This window comes from Rutidosis leptorrhynchoides, chromosome 9 (assembly GCF_046630445.1).
Source record: "Rutidosis leptorrhynchoides isolate AG116_Rl617_1_P2 chromosome 9, CSIRO_AGI_Rlap_v1, whole genome shotgun sequence".
NCBI classification, from domain to species: domain Eukaryota; kingdom Viridiplantae; phylum Streptophyta; class Magnoliopsida; order Asterales; family Asteraceae; genus Rutidosis; species Rutidosis leptorrhynchoides.
Genome location: NC_092341.1, coordinates 311,373,314 through 311,390,455, shown reverse-complemented (window position 1 = coordinate 311,390,455; position 17,142 = coordinate 311,373,314). Strand labels below are relative to the sequence as shown.

General features: G+C 29.8%; 1 protein-coding gene across 1 annotated transcript; it reads left to right on the top strand.

Annotated features, from left to right (window-relative positions):
• Window positions 1-12,770: 12,770 nt before the first annotated feature.
• Window positions 12,771-15,444, top strand: LOC139868981 (uncharacterized). Its single transcript, XM_071857316.1, has 5 exons — window positions 12,771-13,240; window positions 14,333-14,409; window positions 14,523-14,602; window positions 14,707-14,825; window positions 14,946-15,444. Exons 1-5 carry the CDS (start codon window positions 12,771-12,773, stop codon window positions 15,442-15,444), a joined length of 1,245 nt encoding a protein of 414 aa, XP_071713417.1.
• The last annotated feature ends 1,698 nt before the right edge of the window (window positions 15,445-17,142 follow it).

The window sequence follows — 17,142 nt, the reverse complement described above, 5'->3', positions numbered from 1 at the left end:
ATCCATGAATAAACCTGCATTTAAAAGAAAACGTAGTTTTAATACATAAACTAAAAGAGCAACAGTGACACTTAACATTCCATTTGGTTTCTTTAATTTGGTAAATAAAATGTACCTTCAATATAAGTAATACTACTACTCTATGGAGTGAATGAACAACGAAGAAAAAAGAAGTTGTGCATGATTCAATAAAACAAAGATAAAACACACTTTATCTTTCTAAGATCAAGGGTTGACAGAGTTTCCATTTTAATGTAGAGTTTAATTATCCCGCTTCGATCGATCATGTATGATACTATGTATAAAAACGATGTATACCGATGTATGCAAACGATGTAGAACAACTGAAAATCACATACCGATATCTCCCTTCTAATTCAGATTTGACGTTCTACGGAAGGAAAGAAGACTGGGTATGAGTTTTACTCAAAAGATCAAGATCAGATCGAATTAAATCGATGTTAGGATAAACTAGGTGAAAGTGTTAATAATAATTTTTTCTTCTGTGGTTGAAGGTTTTTAAAGTTGAGTAGTTGTTGGTTGTTTATAATAATGGCTGTTTAGTTGTTTTAGATGTAAAGACTAAAGAGTAGTAGAGTAATATGAGATGCTTGAGTGTATCTTGAAAATACAATATATATCCAATCGTCGTCGAATGGGGATTAGGAATAGACGTGCATCTGTAATCTTTTTAGGCCTTGGGTAATGACAAAATCAATTACACTGCATGCTTTCTTTTTGATTTAGAATAATATATATATATATATATATATATATATATATATATATATATATATATATATATATATATATATATATATATAAGCTCGTTTAGGCTCGCGAGCTTAAACGAGCTCAACATACAAAGCTCGAGCTCGTTTATTAAACGAGCTCTTACTTAAGCTCGAGCTCGGGCTTGAGCTCGTTTAGGCTCGGCTCGAATTGAGCTTTTAACGAGCCGAGCTAGAGTAGCTCACGAGTAGCTCGGCTCATTTATAACCCTAATTGTCTACATCTTACCTTCCTCATTCCCCACTTTTGTGGGATTGAATTTTGTTGTTGTTATTGTTTCAATTATATATAACATTAATTATTCTAGTTTCCTACTCTTTCAAATTACCATTCCAGATTACCATGATGATATTATTTTGATAAATATAAATATAGAATATTCGGAGTATTTTCTTCTTTTATTTATGTCCAACGAAATTTATAGGTAGGTTGTTAAATATTTTTTATTCGTTTTTCAATATTGTTATAGTAGTTCTACTTACTTTTATTACCGTATTTGATATATAAAGAATATTTGGTACTAATTTCTATTAAAGGTATGTAATTTTCTTAATATTTTATTTAATTATGTATCTATAGAATCACAATCATAATTTAAATATAATAAGAACTCATATTTATACAATATATTCATTAATTAATATTAATATTAATATTACTATATTATCTAATAGATTATTATTATTATTATTATTATTATTAAATCAATCATACAATTTTTCACTTGATTATTGTTTAATTTTTTTTCTTATTATAAATTAACTACGTAACTCATTGTTTAATAACTGTTTTATTGTTATTATATATAGTTTTTCCTATTTTATTAAATGGTTTGTATCAATCGTTGATGTACGTCGCAGTTTATTGATTGAGCATTTGGGTCTTTTCTCTTGACAAGGCGAAAAGTAAAACAAAAAATGATGAATAATTACTTTCACGCTTATTACAAATCAACCACAGAACTATTTTTAGTCCTTCCTCGATAAAACGGAAAATAAAAAAATGATAAATAATTACTTTTCAATAATTAGCTATGTAATTAATGTTAATCAAGGGTGAATAACCGGCATAAAGCCAGTTTGCTCAACTAGTATTATCTAATAGACAAAAATGGTGAATAGTAACTAGGGGCATTTTCATTTTTTCACTTTTTTTTTTAATTCTAATTAAATTTCACAACACCAACAAAGACCCCCACATTTTTTTCAAATATTCAAAACCCAAACAGGGAGGTAAAGTGTCAAATAATTATTTTCATAAAAAATCTTAAATAAACTCCACTCAAATATTCAACGGGTCATATTTTTTCGCTCGCAACGAGTTAAATTTTTCCGACACCATCGTTAAACTTGAAATAATTTTAGGAACAAAATGTCACTAACTATATGCAAAACGGACACTTTTTAAAAAACGCTAAATATTTGGGATACTTTTCATACACGTTGATTTTGCGTTAAATTTTTAAAAGTCGATAATCACATAGCTAAACGTGGAGAAGGACATATATTGTTAATTCAAAATAACATTTAAATTTTTCACGGGTTATACATTTTAGTTCGACTCGAGTTGCGCTTCAACAACGACATCATTCTTTAGCCACGAAATAATTTTACAAACTAAATGCAATAAAATACATTGAAAACCGAACCCCGCGCGAAATGAGGGTTCAACAACTAGTTAATATCATTTGACCTCTACTATTCACTCAATTTAATATATTAATAATTAAAGACTACTATATTTATATTTTTAAATAAACAAACGACCAAATAAATGAGCTTAAAATCTATAGGTTAGTATTCAATACGAATGTTTTTAACACATATATTGTTAGTAATAAACGGGTTTTTTTATTGTAATTATATTATACATTTACTAATTATCAATACTAACGTTATCGAATACTAATTTATACAACTGACGTGCAATCTACGGTCTCACGTTACCATTCAATACTAATGTTTTCGATACAAATACTATTAATAATAAATGATTTTATAATTGTAGTTGTATTATACATATGATAAAATATCAATATTAACGTTATCGTATACTAATTTATATAATACCGTGTAACGCACGGACTCATAAAACTAGTTTAATATAAATCAAGGGATGGACGTACATAAAACTAGATCTCTATAATTAAATGCGATTATCTGTCTCGATTGCTTTGTCTGGTATTTTCACTATAAATGAACTTCTTCCGTTCCATTACTTTTATCACTCCTATACTCAATTTCCAAATTCAAAGATTGTGAAAATGCTTAATCCAGTTCTGATCCTTGTCCTTATCCTGACAATCGCCACAATCATTCTCCTTTTTCAACTTCCACCAGAGGAATCTGCTTTCTTCTACTTCGCCCTTGGGGTTATAGTGTTTTTAATTCTCCCGTGTCTTTATGTTGCGATAAACATTGATATACACGGTTTGTAATTTATATGTTGTTATCGGGCTTTATATTCTTCCCTTATACTTTGGAGTCCTTGCTTCTGTTTTCTATAATCATTGTCATCCACAGTTAATACTCTCTTTTATTTGCTGCGGTTTATACCCCAATTTCTATTTCGGAGTTTTGTCCATTCGTTTCTTCTTCTTGCGATTACGCATCGCTTGTAATGGTCCAGAATTCGCAGATATGAATTTCGGAATGAACATTGTTAATGTTCTAAGAAGAAAATGGTAATGGCAAGATCTTGATTGGTTAAATTACCAGAATTCAAGAGAATAAATAGAAATATCATGTAGATATGTTCTCGATATGTTTATAAATTAGGTAGAATGTAAGAGTCGTGTAACATGGCACGTGATGACGTTATAATCTGTGAATCATCACGTTCCATTAGAAACTCAGCATGACTTACTGTAATATAATCACGTTGGCCAAGCGCCATTATATTATACTAACTCATGCATCAGTTCCCAACACTACTTCAAAAACATTCATAGTTTAAACTCGAAAGTTTACAGAATAAAGAAACTAACAGTTCTTATATGATGTAATACTGATATCGTGAAGAGATAAATAATTTTGGACGAGAGTATTTATGAAAATATTCTCAGAAATATCGAAGATATTTATGATGATATTTTGGAATTTCTAAGTTCGATGGTTGAGGAAGAAAGATTTTCCGCAAGATTTTAACATGAGTACGGAGCAAGATATTCGTTGAAGGTTTTATCGGATCCAGAATTACTTGGATTCTTTGAATATATGGTATGGTCCTTGTATTTGACCTTGGTCTCCTTCATGGTCTGCTCAATCTGTTTTTTAGTACAAAATTTTCTATCGAGCGTTCCTAACACTCCCTTCTTTATCGTCAAACTTTTGGCCGTTTAGACCATCTACAATTTTTTTCTGTTTCCTCTGCATTTAATGCTACGATATCTGAATCATCGGTTATCAATCCGAGGTGGTTTCAAGAGAATTGTGTTTTTAGATGATTAAACGCCGATGGTAATATTGTGGAATATAAAAGGTTCTTCGGTATCAATAAAAGAGCACACATATATACAAAGTGATAATAAGGTTGTTTCGAACGAAAAGTTAAAGTTGACTTGCTGGAGCTGTGAAAAAATTTGCTACTTTGAAAAGGGATTGCAAAGTCACTTTTGGTAATAACAACGCCAAAGGAGCTAGCACAGATACGTGTTAAACATTTACTCAGGTTTCGAATGTTTTTCAGGTGCATGACTATATGTATCAATCTTTTCTTCCGTAGACGAAGTGCGGTTGGTTCATCCTCTCGATTGAGGTGTTTTTAAGAATCTTGAAAGGTTTGAACGCAGATTGTAATCGTCAAGATACAAATGAGGTTTAAGATGAAATCAAGTGGCAAACTTGAAGAATTGTTTAGTTTCATATGTTATAATCAATATTTTAATTCATTTTAATTGTCCAATGTTGGTAGTCCATAATTAAAAGTCCACAGTTAGCAATTCAATAACTCATACATAGTTTAATATATAATATTCGAATTAATTAATACGTGTCGTGACCCGTGTACATGTCTCAGACTCGATCACAACTCAAAGTATATATATTATTGTAGAATCAACCTCAACCCTGTATAGAGAACTCGATCATTACTGCATATAGAGTGTCTATGGTTATTCCAAATAATATATATAGATGCGTCGATATGATATGTCAAAACTTTGTATACGTGTCCCGATATTTAAAGTGCGTAAAATAAATAAAAGAAATTAAATGACAATAAATAAAATTGTGATAAATAAATGTAATCTGTTAGCTAGGAACGATTAGCTGGAACAGTTAGCGTGAATTCTTAACAAAATTTTCTCATAGTTAATTTGTTTGTTTCTAACAAATTTTATTTTGTCAAATGTTTTCTTCATTATGCCACTTGTTGGATTCTGATAGATCAAAATCCAAATATGAAATTGAATGAAAAGGGTTATTCTGCAGTGAACAGATATGTATGTCGGTGGTTGTAGATTGGATAGTAAATAATTGTTGAATCAGAATCGAAGAATGTACAGTGTAACTTATTAATGTGAAATCTAAATATTCCTCGGGTATTACCTACCCGTTAAATATTTTTACCATTAACTGTTTGTACAAAAGAAATTTTTTTAATTACAATCTTTATGAAAACATATATACATATATATTTTCTTCAGATGTAATCAGGGATTTAATGAGTTAATATAATATTAATCTCATTTGCTTTTCAGTTTGAGCTAGAATACATAATCTCTAAAATATTAGAGATTACATAATTGTCATGAAGAACGAAGATAATTGATGTAGGACGATACGTAGAACGATGATTATGCTTGGGGTATAGATTGTGATATTGTGGCGAGTGGTGTTGATGGTACGGTTGCTTTTGCTGGTGGTTCTGTCGGTGTCGGTGATGTTGCTGAAGCTGATAAGTTTTGCACCATATTCTCTGAAATCATTACTTAGGTGTGAAGCTCGTTGACTTCTTCGATTACTCCGGGATGATTGGCGGTTGGAACAAGCGAATGAATAAGGTTTAGAATCTTTAATAAAATATAATCGTGGCGAGGTATTCGGGAAATGAGACTGAAAATGGTGTTTTGGATAGGCTCGCGGTAAGTGCTTCAGGTTCTTCACCAAGAGGGGAATTCGGTTGGTGAAAAGGATCGCCTTCTTCTCATCTCCATTGATTAAGTAGGCTACGATCTCATCAGATGAATTGGGGATGGATGATTGGTTGATTCATTCTGGTGACACTGCTTTCGGAGCTTAGGTGAAACTCCATATCGAAATAGCTGTCGGAATCCGAGAAATTCGAACTGGTTGAGGGATTCATCTCGTACGATCAGATGAAGGATTTTTGATAAGAAATAGATTATATGATGTAGATTAGTACCCTGCAATACATAATTTACATATGCATATATACTACTAAAATCCCATAAGTTACGGAGGAATCTACGTAAACTGTCAGGCAAAGGTAACAATAACAGATACTCTAAGATATGAATTTATCTATACACTGTCTATGCAATAGAGGCAGTAAGACATGTCTAGACTAAGAATGATAAGCAGGTAATTTCCTAATGATGATAAGCAGATGATTTCCGACTAGAAATGATAAGCAAAACTTTTGACATGCAAACACGGTCGAAGTTCAGACTCACTAATGCATCTAAACAACTATCAGTTAGACACACTAATGCAAGACCTGGTTCACTAAGACCACCACTCTGATACCAACTCTAACGACCCATCCTAATCCATCAGGACGAATACATTACATTTGGTTACATCGCGAGGTACTTGACCTCTATATGATACATTTTACAAACATTGCATTCGTTTTTAAAAGACAAACTTTCATTTACATCGAAAGTTGATGGCATGCATACCCTTTCATAATATATCCATCTATAATTGACTTAATAATAATCTTGATGAACTCGATGACTCGAATGCAACGTCTTTTGAAATATGTCATGAATGACTCCAAGTAATGTCTTTAATATGAGCAAATATATATAGGAAGATTTCTTTCATACCTGAGAATAAACATGCTTTCAAGTGTCAACCAAAAGGTTGGTGAGTTCATTAGTTTAACATAAATAATCATTTGCATCATTTTAATAGACCACAAGAATTTCATTTCCAGTTCTCATAAATATACGTCCCATGCATAGAGACAAAAATCATTCATATGGTGAACACCTGGTAACCGACATTAACAAGATGCATATAAGAATATCCCCTATCATTTCGGGAAATCCTTCGGACATGATATAAAACAACATCGAAGTACTAAAGCATCCGGTACTTTGGATGGGGTTCGTTAGGCCCAATAGATCTATCTTTAGGATTCGCGTCAATTAGGCGTGCACTAATTCTCAAAATTAGTGATGTTCCCTAATTCTTAGGCTACCAAGCAAAAAGGGGCATATTCGGCTTCGATCATTCAACCATATAATGTAGTTTCGATTACTTGTGTCTATTTCGTAAAACATTTATAAAAATTGCGCATGTATTCTCAGCCCAAAAATATAAAGGGTAAAAAGGCAAATGAAACTCACCATACTGTATTTTGTAGTAAAAATACATATGACGACATTGAACAATTGTAAGGTTGACCTCGGATTCACGAACCTATATCATTTGTATATTTATTAATGTACATAATTGTAATCGAACAATATTTATATATTTTATTATTAATAATATACTTGTTATATTATATGTTATATAAATATAGATAAATTTTATATATTTATATATTTTATATACTAATCTTTATCATCTATTCTAACATATTAATAATAATAATTTTAAATTAAAGTTTATATATGAATAAAATATGTATTTATATATATTTGATGTCTTTTTATATATATATAAATCTTATTTAATATCAGTTTAATAAATAAAAATATAGTGAAATGTAATATTAATATTATGGTAATGTATTTTTATATAAACATATCTATCTGTAATAATACTGATAATGATCATGATAATGATAGTAATAGTAGTAATTATAATAAGGATTATAATAATGATAATCTTAATAAATATAATAGCTCTAATCAAAATGTTAATTTTTAAATAAAAAGGTAGTTTCAATAAAAATGATAACTTTAATAGTTTTCATTAAAATGATACTTTTAGTAATAATACTTTTAATAGTAAAAATACTGATAATAACAATAGCTACAATAATACTTTTTCTACTAATAGTAATATATATAATAATAACAACACTAGTAACTACATTAATAATAATAATAATAATAATAATAATAATAATAATAATAATAATAATAATAATAATAATAATAATAATAATAATAATAATAATATTTGTAATAATGATAATAACTAATAATAACAATAATAACACTAATAATAATAATAATAATAATAATAATAATAATAATAATAATAATAATAATAATAATAATAATAATAATAATAATAATAATAATAATAATAATTATAATAATAATTATAATAATAATTATAATAATAATAATAATAATAATAATAATAATAATAATAATAATAATAATAATAATAATAATAATAATAATAATAATAATAATCAAAACCATGTTAATACTTTATTATAAGAGCATTAACAATAATAATATTAATATCTAATGTTAACGTTAATAAATATAATTGTAATAAATAAAAAAATAAATGAAGGCTACCTTAGAAAATCGGCCCAAAAAAATATTGTCTTATCAGGGACTCGAACCCTTGACCTCTAGCTCACCCGACAACACACCAAACCATCCAACCATTAAATTTTTTTGTAACTAAACCCAATGTAATAAATATAACCCATCTATGCTTCTGTTTCTTCTCTTCTCCTTCTCCTTGATATTACACGTCCGTAGTTAACAATAATCATAACAGCAATCAAAAGGGATTTGATTTTTGGACTTTTATACGTAATATAATCAACCCAATTTGATTCATGAGTGAATTGAAAGAAGGAAACAAATAAATACACAAACACAGCAATAGCTGTAGCGACGGGTAAAAATAATAATAATAATAATGATTTTGAATTGGAGAAAGTTTTGGCTAAAAATTATAACATGAATTACATTTCAAATTACTCATAGAAACTTATAAAATCATCAATCGAACCATAATTTCAACAGGTATCACGAATTTGATCAAAGACCACTCGTTTGACTTTTAAAAACCAATCTTTGACTTCGAAAATTAACACTCGATTTGAAGAATTAAGACTTGAATTTTTACAGATAGTTCATTCATAAGACTCCTAACATAGTTGTAATTACAGATTTTTAAATATGATTTGTAATCGAGTTATTGATAAAAAGTTACCATGAAAGGAGTCGACGGGTATGTTGCTTAAACTTTCTGTTTTAAATTTTGATTTTTCAGATATAATAGAATAACGTGGTGAATGATTCTCCTCAGAACACTGATTAATTTGTTTGTCTTATAGAGAATTGTGGTTGACAGACATGGTTTTCGTTCAGTACAAAAAAAAATAAAAAAAATATAAAGAGTGAAATCTGATAATAATGGCTAACTGATTTTGGAAGATACTGGTGTCTTGAGGTCGACTGATATGCCAATTAGTTCGACAAATTTAATAGGAAAAATTGTGACATCAATCTGAATTCCTAAATATATGCATTTCCATACAGAGTATATCTATTTTTATATGTATATACGGAGTACATTTGTATTTTCATATATATACGGGGTATATCTGTGTTTATATACATATGCTATATTAAATCCTATAACATAAATTTTTGATATAAATTTATTAATAAATTCCATTAATAAGAATACTAAATAATAAATAATAATAATAATACTAATAATAATATAAATACATAAAGAATAATTGATTTCTATTAATACAGATAATAAGATAATAATATTTATAATAATAATAATACCAATTATTACATAAGAATGATTCTAATGATAATGATATTTAATCATAATAACAATGATAATAATAATGCTATACTAATCATAATAGTATATGTATTATTAATGATAATAATAATATTACAATTTATATATATATATATATATATATATATATATATATATATATATATATATATATATATATATATATATATATATATATTCATTTTCATATCTATATGTCATATATTTAAAATAAAAAATATTAATACTAATGTAAATGTTAATATAAAAATATTAATGTAACAACTATAATTTAGTTCATAATTAAACTTATTATATTAATATTACATATTATTAGTTATGTAATACTTATCTTATGTAATAACGTATTTGAATATATATATATATATATATATATATATATATATATATATATATATATATATATATATATTTCACTATAATATTTATTAATAGAAATTATATATATACAAGTTCATCTTTAGATTATACTTATTTATTTTGTATCTTATTTTTCATACCTATCTTTAATGTTTACATTATATTTTATAGTTTTAAATAATTATACATACTTACATTTATATATATACACATATTTATTTATAAATAATTGTTCGTGAATCGTCGGGAATAGTCAAGGTCAAATGCATTCATGAAAAATAGTTCCAACATTTTGAGACTTGGTTTAATAGACTTTGCTTATCGTGCCAGAATCATTAAAAGTTTAAGTTTAAATTTGGTCGAAAATTTCCGGGTCGTCACAGATGTGGAGTAAAAGCGAGGAAGAAATGTTTAGTAGATGAAGAAGAAATAGAGATCGATTGATGAGGTGGTGATGATGGCGGACGTTGCGGCGATAGCGTCGTGGCTGGTGGTCGAAGGTACGGGTGGGTCGTAGCGGTGGTAAGTGGAAGGGTCTGGAGTATTTGGGATTTTTACTTGAAGAATACTCCGTAAAAGTTAAAGGTGGGGAGGGAAGCAAAGTGACCAGACAATTGAATATGAAGGAAACAGTAACACTACATGGGGGTAGGAGTAACTTTGGAAATTAGTACGGAGTATATAAGAGTAATATAATTATAATGAGAAAGACCATAATGCACTTTTGAATTAAAATAATAGTTACTATTAACGTTTGGTGTTAACCAATCATATGGTGACACCATTTACCATAATTAAGTATATGTATATAATATTATTATCTATCTATAGTATCATATAAATCTCTAAAATGATGATATCATAAATAAAAATTATTCAAGTTTAAAAAAAAATAGAAATAAAGAAAAAATTTCTAAACCCCTTATGATGATGTCATTAAAAAATTAATTATATTTAATAAATATTAATATGTTCATTGTATAATATATGAAGCATTATGTACAACCTTATAATATAACACTCCAATATCATATGTACAATATTTGAATTATTATGTACAACATTATAATAAAACATCATGATCATATGTATAATATTTAAAGCATTAAGTACAATTTTATGATAAAATATCCCATGACCATATGTAAAAACTTTAAAACAAATTGTACAATCTTTTACAAAACATCTCATGAACACATGTATAATTTTTGAAACATGTTGTACAACCTTCATATTACAATAATATTTTAAATTAAAAAAATTAAAGAGAAATTTGTTATTACTAATAATTATTATTGAAAATATAAATACTCAATTTTAGAGCAAACTCTATTATTATTATATTATTATTATTATCTAAATATGAGTTTTTTTATGAGATTAATTACGTTACATATGTATACGAAATACAAGTCTCAATAAAATTTTATAATGTAGACTTTTATGAAATGAAAAATAGTAATTGTGATGAAAAGTGAAAGAAGGTCGTGGGAAAATAAATGTAGTTCATTTATTCTGACCAAGTTAAGTATATCAATATGTTTGTAAAAACAAATACAAGTTTCTTAGTCAGAATCTGTGGTTCCACAGGTCATTAAACTAACTGACTTTAGCATTTACGTTCACTTAATGCATAAACATATCATTAAACCGTTTCATTTAATAACCCGTGATTCCACGGGTCATTTCACTAGTAATATAATATATGAGTAGAATAATAATTTGTATATTATGTTTAAGTCGATCTTACATTGTCAAATACTCGTATATTTTATATTTTTTTTATATATATAACTAGATTTTAAGAGGCTGTGCGTTGCACGAGCACGACAACTCTAAAAATAGTTTTCGTATTCGCTACTATCTGTACAACATTGTTTGTTCTTGATACCAGTTAAATGATGAAACACTTAGTGATATATGTATTGAAACTAAGAAATAATAAAAATGAGTTTCGTAAACGTTATGAATCAATAGCCTTAATATGCAAAAATGAGTTGCTAGTAGTTCAAAACTATAATAGTCAAGAAACAGAGTGATACAATTTTATAGCAAGATCTTCATATTATTAAAAGTTACTAAAAGACATTTCATCAAATATGTGACCTCAATATAGCTTTAACTGGAGCTTAAATACAATTTGATCAGCTTCACATGTACCCATTAAAACCTGCATACATATTAGCATGATTTTAATGATCAATTGATAATATTGACGTCTAGAAAAACCTCAAAATCCAAAATAAATTGGAGTCATAACTACTGAAAACTTATAATGAAAACATAAATATGATTGGTAATTAATCAACCAACTAATTTTTTTGACAAAAATAACGATAACATAAACAAAGCCTTTTCATCAATAGATGAAAAGACGAACAAAGATACAATCAGAACCAACGCATTCCAAAGCTCAAAAGCAGTAAAGATACAATCAACCAACTATATACACTTTTAAAATGGGTTAAACTTATGGAAAGTTTTCTAAAGTGCATGAATAATGCTAAGAGCTTCATTTATACTCACGTACCGAAAGACTTTTGCCCTATCTCGTTAGTAGGGTGTTTTTACAAAGTGGTCACGAAAATTTTAACGAAACGTTTACAAGGGGTTATTAGTAAAATTATTAGCCCAGTTCAATAAGCTTTTATTGAAGGGTGACAAATTCTCGATGGTCCCCTTATGTTGAGCGAGATTATATCATGGTACAACCAAAAGAATAAGAAGATGATTTTATTTAAAGTGGACTTTGAGAAAGCTTATGATTCGGTAAATTGGGATTATCTTCTTTTCATGTTATTGTCGCTCGGTTTCAGTCAGAAATGGTGTTCCTGGATTAAAGGGTTCCTTTTTTCAGCTAGATCATCGGTTCTTGTTAATGGTAGCCCGACCCGTGAATTTTTGATCAAAAGAAGTTTGAGACAAGGTGACCCGCTCAACCCATTTCTATTTATTACTATCATGGAAGGCCTTCATCTTGCCTTCCATCGTGCTATGGAAATTAGTTTCATTCGGGGGATTAAAGTCGGGTCAAATTCGATTCATTTATCGCATTTTATTTATGCCGACGACGTTATTATTTTTTTGGGAATGGAGCGTTACCGAATTGAGACGTATTCTTCTTATTTTGGAGATTTTTTATCGAGTCTCAGGTTGAGGTTAAACGTCTCCAAATCCCATATTTTTGGCATCGGCGTGACAGATTCCGAAGTCTTGATGTTAGCTAATATTACGGGTGCCAGGATTGGTTCGTTCCCTACCACTTTGAAACGACCCCAAATTCGTTTACCAAAGACGAAGCACCCTTTTTTTATAAGTTAGGTCCCAATGTACCGTTCATAATACATAACATTTTCAACTCTGTTTTAACTAAAAATGTAATATCATAACGTTACGTTTAACAACTCAATATGGCCCTTGGTACAAAAAAGACACATTACAAAGCATTTGCAATAATGATCCAATTTCACAAAACACGGGTTAATACTCAATAACCCAACCCGATACCAAGAGCATAATCCCGGGGACTACAAAATCCCCAATCCGCGTCCAAATGTCCGAAAGCTAATCCTCCAAGCTTAAGCAACGCCTAACAACCCTAGTCTAGCAACTAGGCAACTCCGCATCAACAATACCTATAAAAAGGTAAACAACGAGAGGGGTAAGCATAAAGCTTAGTGAATGGAATAATTATACATATACATATCACTTACTTTCAAACACTTACTAGCTCAAACCCCAAACATGAACAAGAACCTTAAACAATTAAATTCGGAGTTAGAACTTACCAACACTACCGAAACGTAGCCAAGAACGAGATGAACAACTTTAACACTAGCACTTTGGTGAGATTTCCACTTCTTCTCCAAATCAAGCTTTCTCACTCTAAAAATCACTCTCTCTCTCAAATAAGATGGGAGTGTTTTGTGTGGGTGAAATTGAGGCTTGAAAGAGCCATGGATCAGTTTTAATGATCCCAAACCGACCCCAAAGTGAAAAGACACAAATACCCCAAATTAAACTCCAAAAATGAGTTCAAAATGGTCATTCAGCACTTCTATAGCGTTTCGCGACATCTGGTCGCATTTCGTGACACCCCAAACGCGAAAAACTCAATTGGAACGCGATGAAGTGACTAGGACTTGAATTTATAAGGCGTCGCGTTTTGGTCATGTATGTCGCGTTCCGTGACAAGTTGAAACGCGATATACATCACTCAAACGTGATATCTCCAAATTTTCCAGCTTCAATTCAGAAGTTCAGGAACTGAGGTTGACAGATTCTAATTCTGATGTAAATTTTGAAAATGCACAAGTGTTAGGTTGACTTTCAGTGACACTTTCTGATGCACCCTTTTACTGACACTTCGGATGTATAAAAATTCAGGGTGTTACACAATTATCTTGGTATGCCTATTGGTTCGAGTATGAATAGAATTTCCAATTGGGAGTCGCTATATGACAAGTTTATTTCTAAACTTTCCTCATGGAAGGCGAGTCTCATATCTTCAGGAGGTAGATTAACGTTAATAAATTTTGTTATGGGTAGTCTCGAGATTTACTTGATGTCTATTTTTAAATGCCCTGAATCTATGTTAAAACGCCTTTAATCGATTCAGGCTCGCTTCTTTTTTTTGAGGGGGAGTAATACCTCAAAAAATATGTGGATTAAAGGGGACAAAGTTTTAGCATCTTTTGAAAGGGGGGGTCTTAATGTTGGTAGCCTTAAAGCTTTCAAGTTGGCCTTGCTTTTTAAATGGAGATGACATTATTTAATGAATTCCGAACGATATGTGGGTACACATTATAAAATCCATTCATGACAACGTTTTTGATAAAATTTCCATTCATCTAAAAGTATTTTGGCGAATATTGTGTTGACTTGCAATAAGATTATTTCTACGAATTTGTTACCTCCAGATACTTTCAATTTAGTTGTTGGAAATGGTCATTCGATTCGTTTTTGTCATGATACTTGGTGTGGTAATTCGAATCTCTCGTCTCGATTTAATAGACTTTTTCACCTTGATACGAATCTGGATGGTTTTATTGTGGACAAGATTGTTAACGGCAATTGGAGTTTTCCTTGGGTTAGAGGCGTTACGCAAGGACGGAACAAACAAGCACTTTCTTCGATGCTCACTGACATTGGTCTACCACAGCTCACTAATCAGACATATTGCTGGATGTGCACCCTCACGTCAGACAACATGTTCACTGTTAGAGCTGCCAGATTTAGAATTGATTGCAACATTTTGCCTACTTTGCATCTCAAGACGTTATGGTATGATTTCGTCCCACGTAAAGTCAACGTGTTTCTTTGGAGCTTTCGTTTAGATAGCTTTCCTATTCGTTGAAACCTATCCGCGAAAGGTATTGATGTCGATTCTATAGTTTGTTCGGTTTGCAATAATGGTATCGAAACGCGGGATCATTTATTTTTTGATTATGATACGGCCCGTGACTTATGGAAAAAAAATTCTATTTAGCTCGATTGTGATATTCCTCACTTTTCGAATTGGGACTCGTTTGTGATTTGGTTAGAAGGAGTTCGTTTATCACGTTCGTCTAAAAACTGAATCATTGCGGTGATGGTTACTTCTATTTGGTCTTTGTGGCGGTTTAGAAACGGTGTTGTCTTTAACGATTCGTTTTGTTCTAGAAGTAGCTTATTTGATGTAATTAGATTGTTTTCATTTCATTGGATTAAAAATAGAGGCCACTTAGTTTCAAATTGGAACTTGTGGTTGTCTATGCCTTTGTAATCATCCTTTAGCGTCTTGTTAGGAATCGTTTTTTAATATTAATTATTCTTTGGCCGTAAAAAGAAAACATCTCACATACATCTCTGTATGCTCACTTTGTTTCATACATGCCAAATATCAATCTAATTTCCCATTAAAGTTCTAAAGAACATGAAAAATTTAAAATACTATTGGAAACGTCAATTACTGCATCAAGATGCGTCAAGTTTTCAGAATTATTCCTAACCTCCATATCTATAATTTTTATTAAAATTCTATAATGATGATGTTATCATTAGGCTAATCCATCCCTAATGATGATGTCATCATTAGGCTAATCTATCCCTAAATTTCTCTTGATAACAAAATTAAATATAATTAGAAAAAAAATAAAAAATAATGGAGCATATTAGTACGCTGAATTATGCAAAAAAAAAAAAAATGGAGCATACTTCATCGTCTTTGCACGTTTATACTTCACAACCTTAACCCTCCTTCCAGTTTCTTGATCAATTCGATATGATATCTTAGGAAATTGAGGAGCCAACACTGATCAACCATTCTTGAATTCCGTCTTGATTTTGAACTACATCCACTCACCCCAACCATCTGTTTCCCAGTACAATAACGATAAGTGAGCAAGTTCCATCATTTAAAAATACGGTAGAGTTTTAAAATCAACGACGTGTTTGAAGTAGTCAACACTGTTTTCCCTTCTCACCGCAAAGCAATTCAAATCTTTTAAAAAAGCCCAACTTAGAATCTTACCACCAGTAACCTTTTCAGTTCATTCATAAAACAACTTTTACTTTGGTTCCAACGGCAGTTTCTTAAACCAGGACTTAGTGTTTTTCTGATACTCTCTCCATTCTTGATTCTTTTGTTTATTTATTGTATCAAGAGTCTCACCATCCTTATTTACCCCCGAAGACTCGCCCTGATGTGTGAAAAGTGTGCAGTGCATTTGGCTTTCAACTTATAAATTTATAACACCTTTATTTTACTTTTAACACCCTAACGAGCAACAAGACCTGGTCAGATGTAGTATTTTAAGTTATCGTCCCAAGAGTGTAGATGCGGATAAGAGTTGATTTATTATATAGCTTAGTTCCTATTAAAGAACTAAAGATAGAATTTTATGTGTTTTGAGATTGTAGATTCTTATCTCTTAGGAAATGGATGATTTAAAGTAAACAAAATAATCAAATAAAATAATAAGGAATTGAAGATTCAAAATAAACAATTAAAAATAAAAGCAGTTACATGAACGAGTAACTCATACGAGAATCATATTAGACAATTTCATAACTT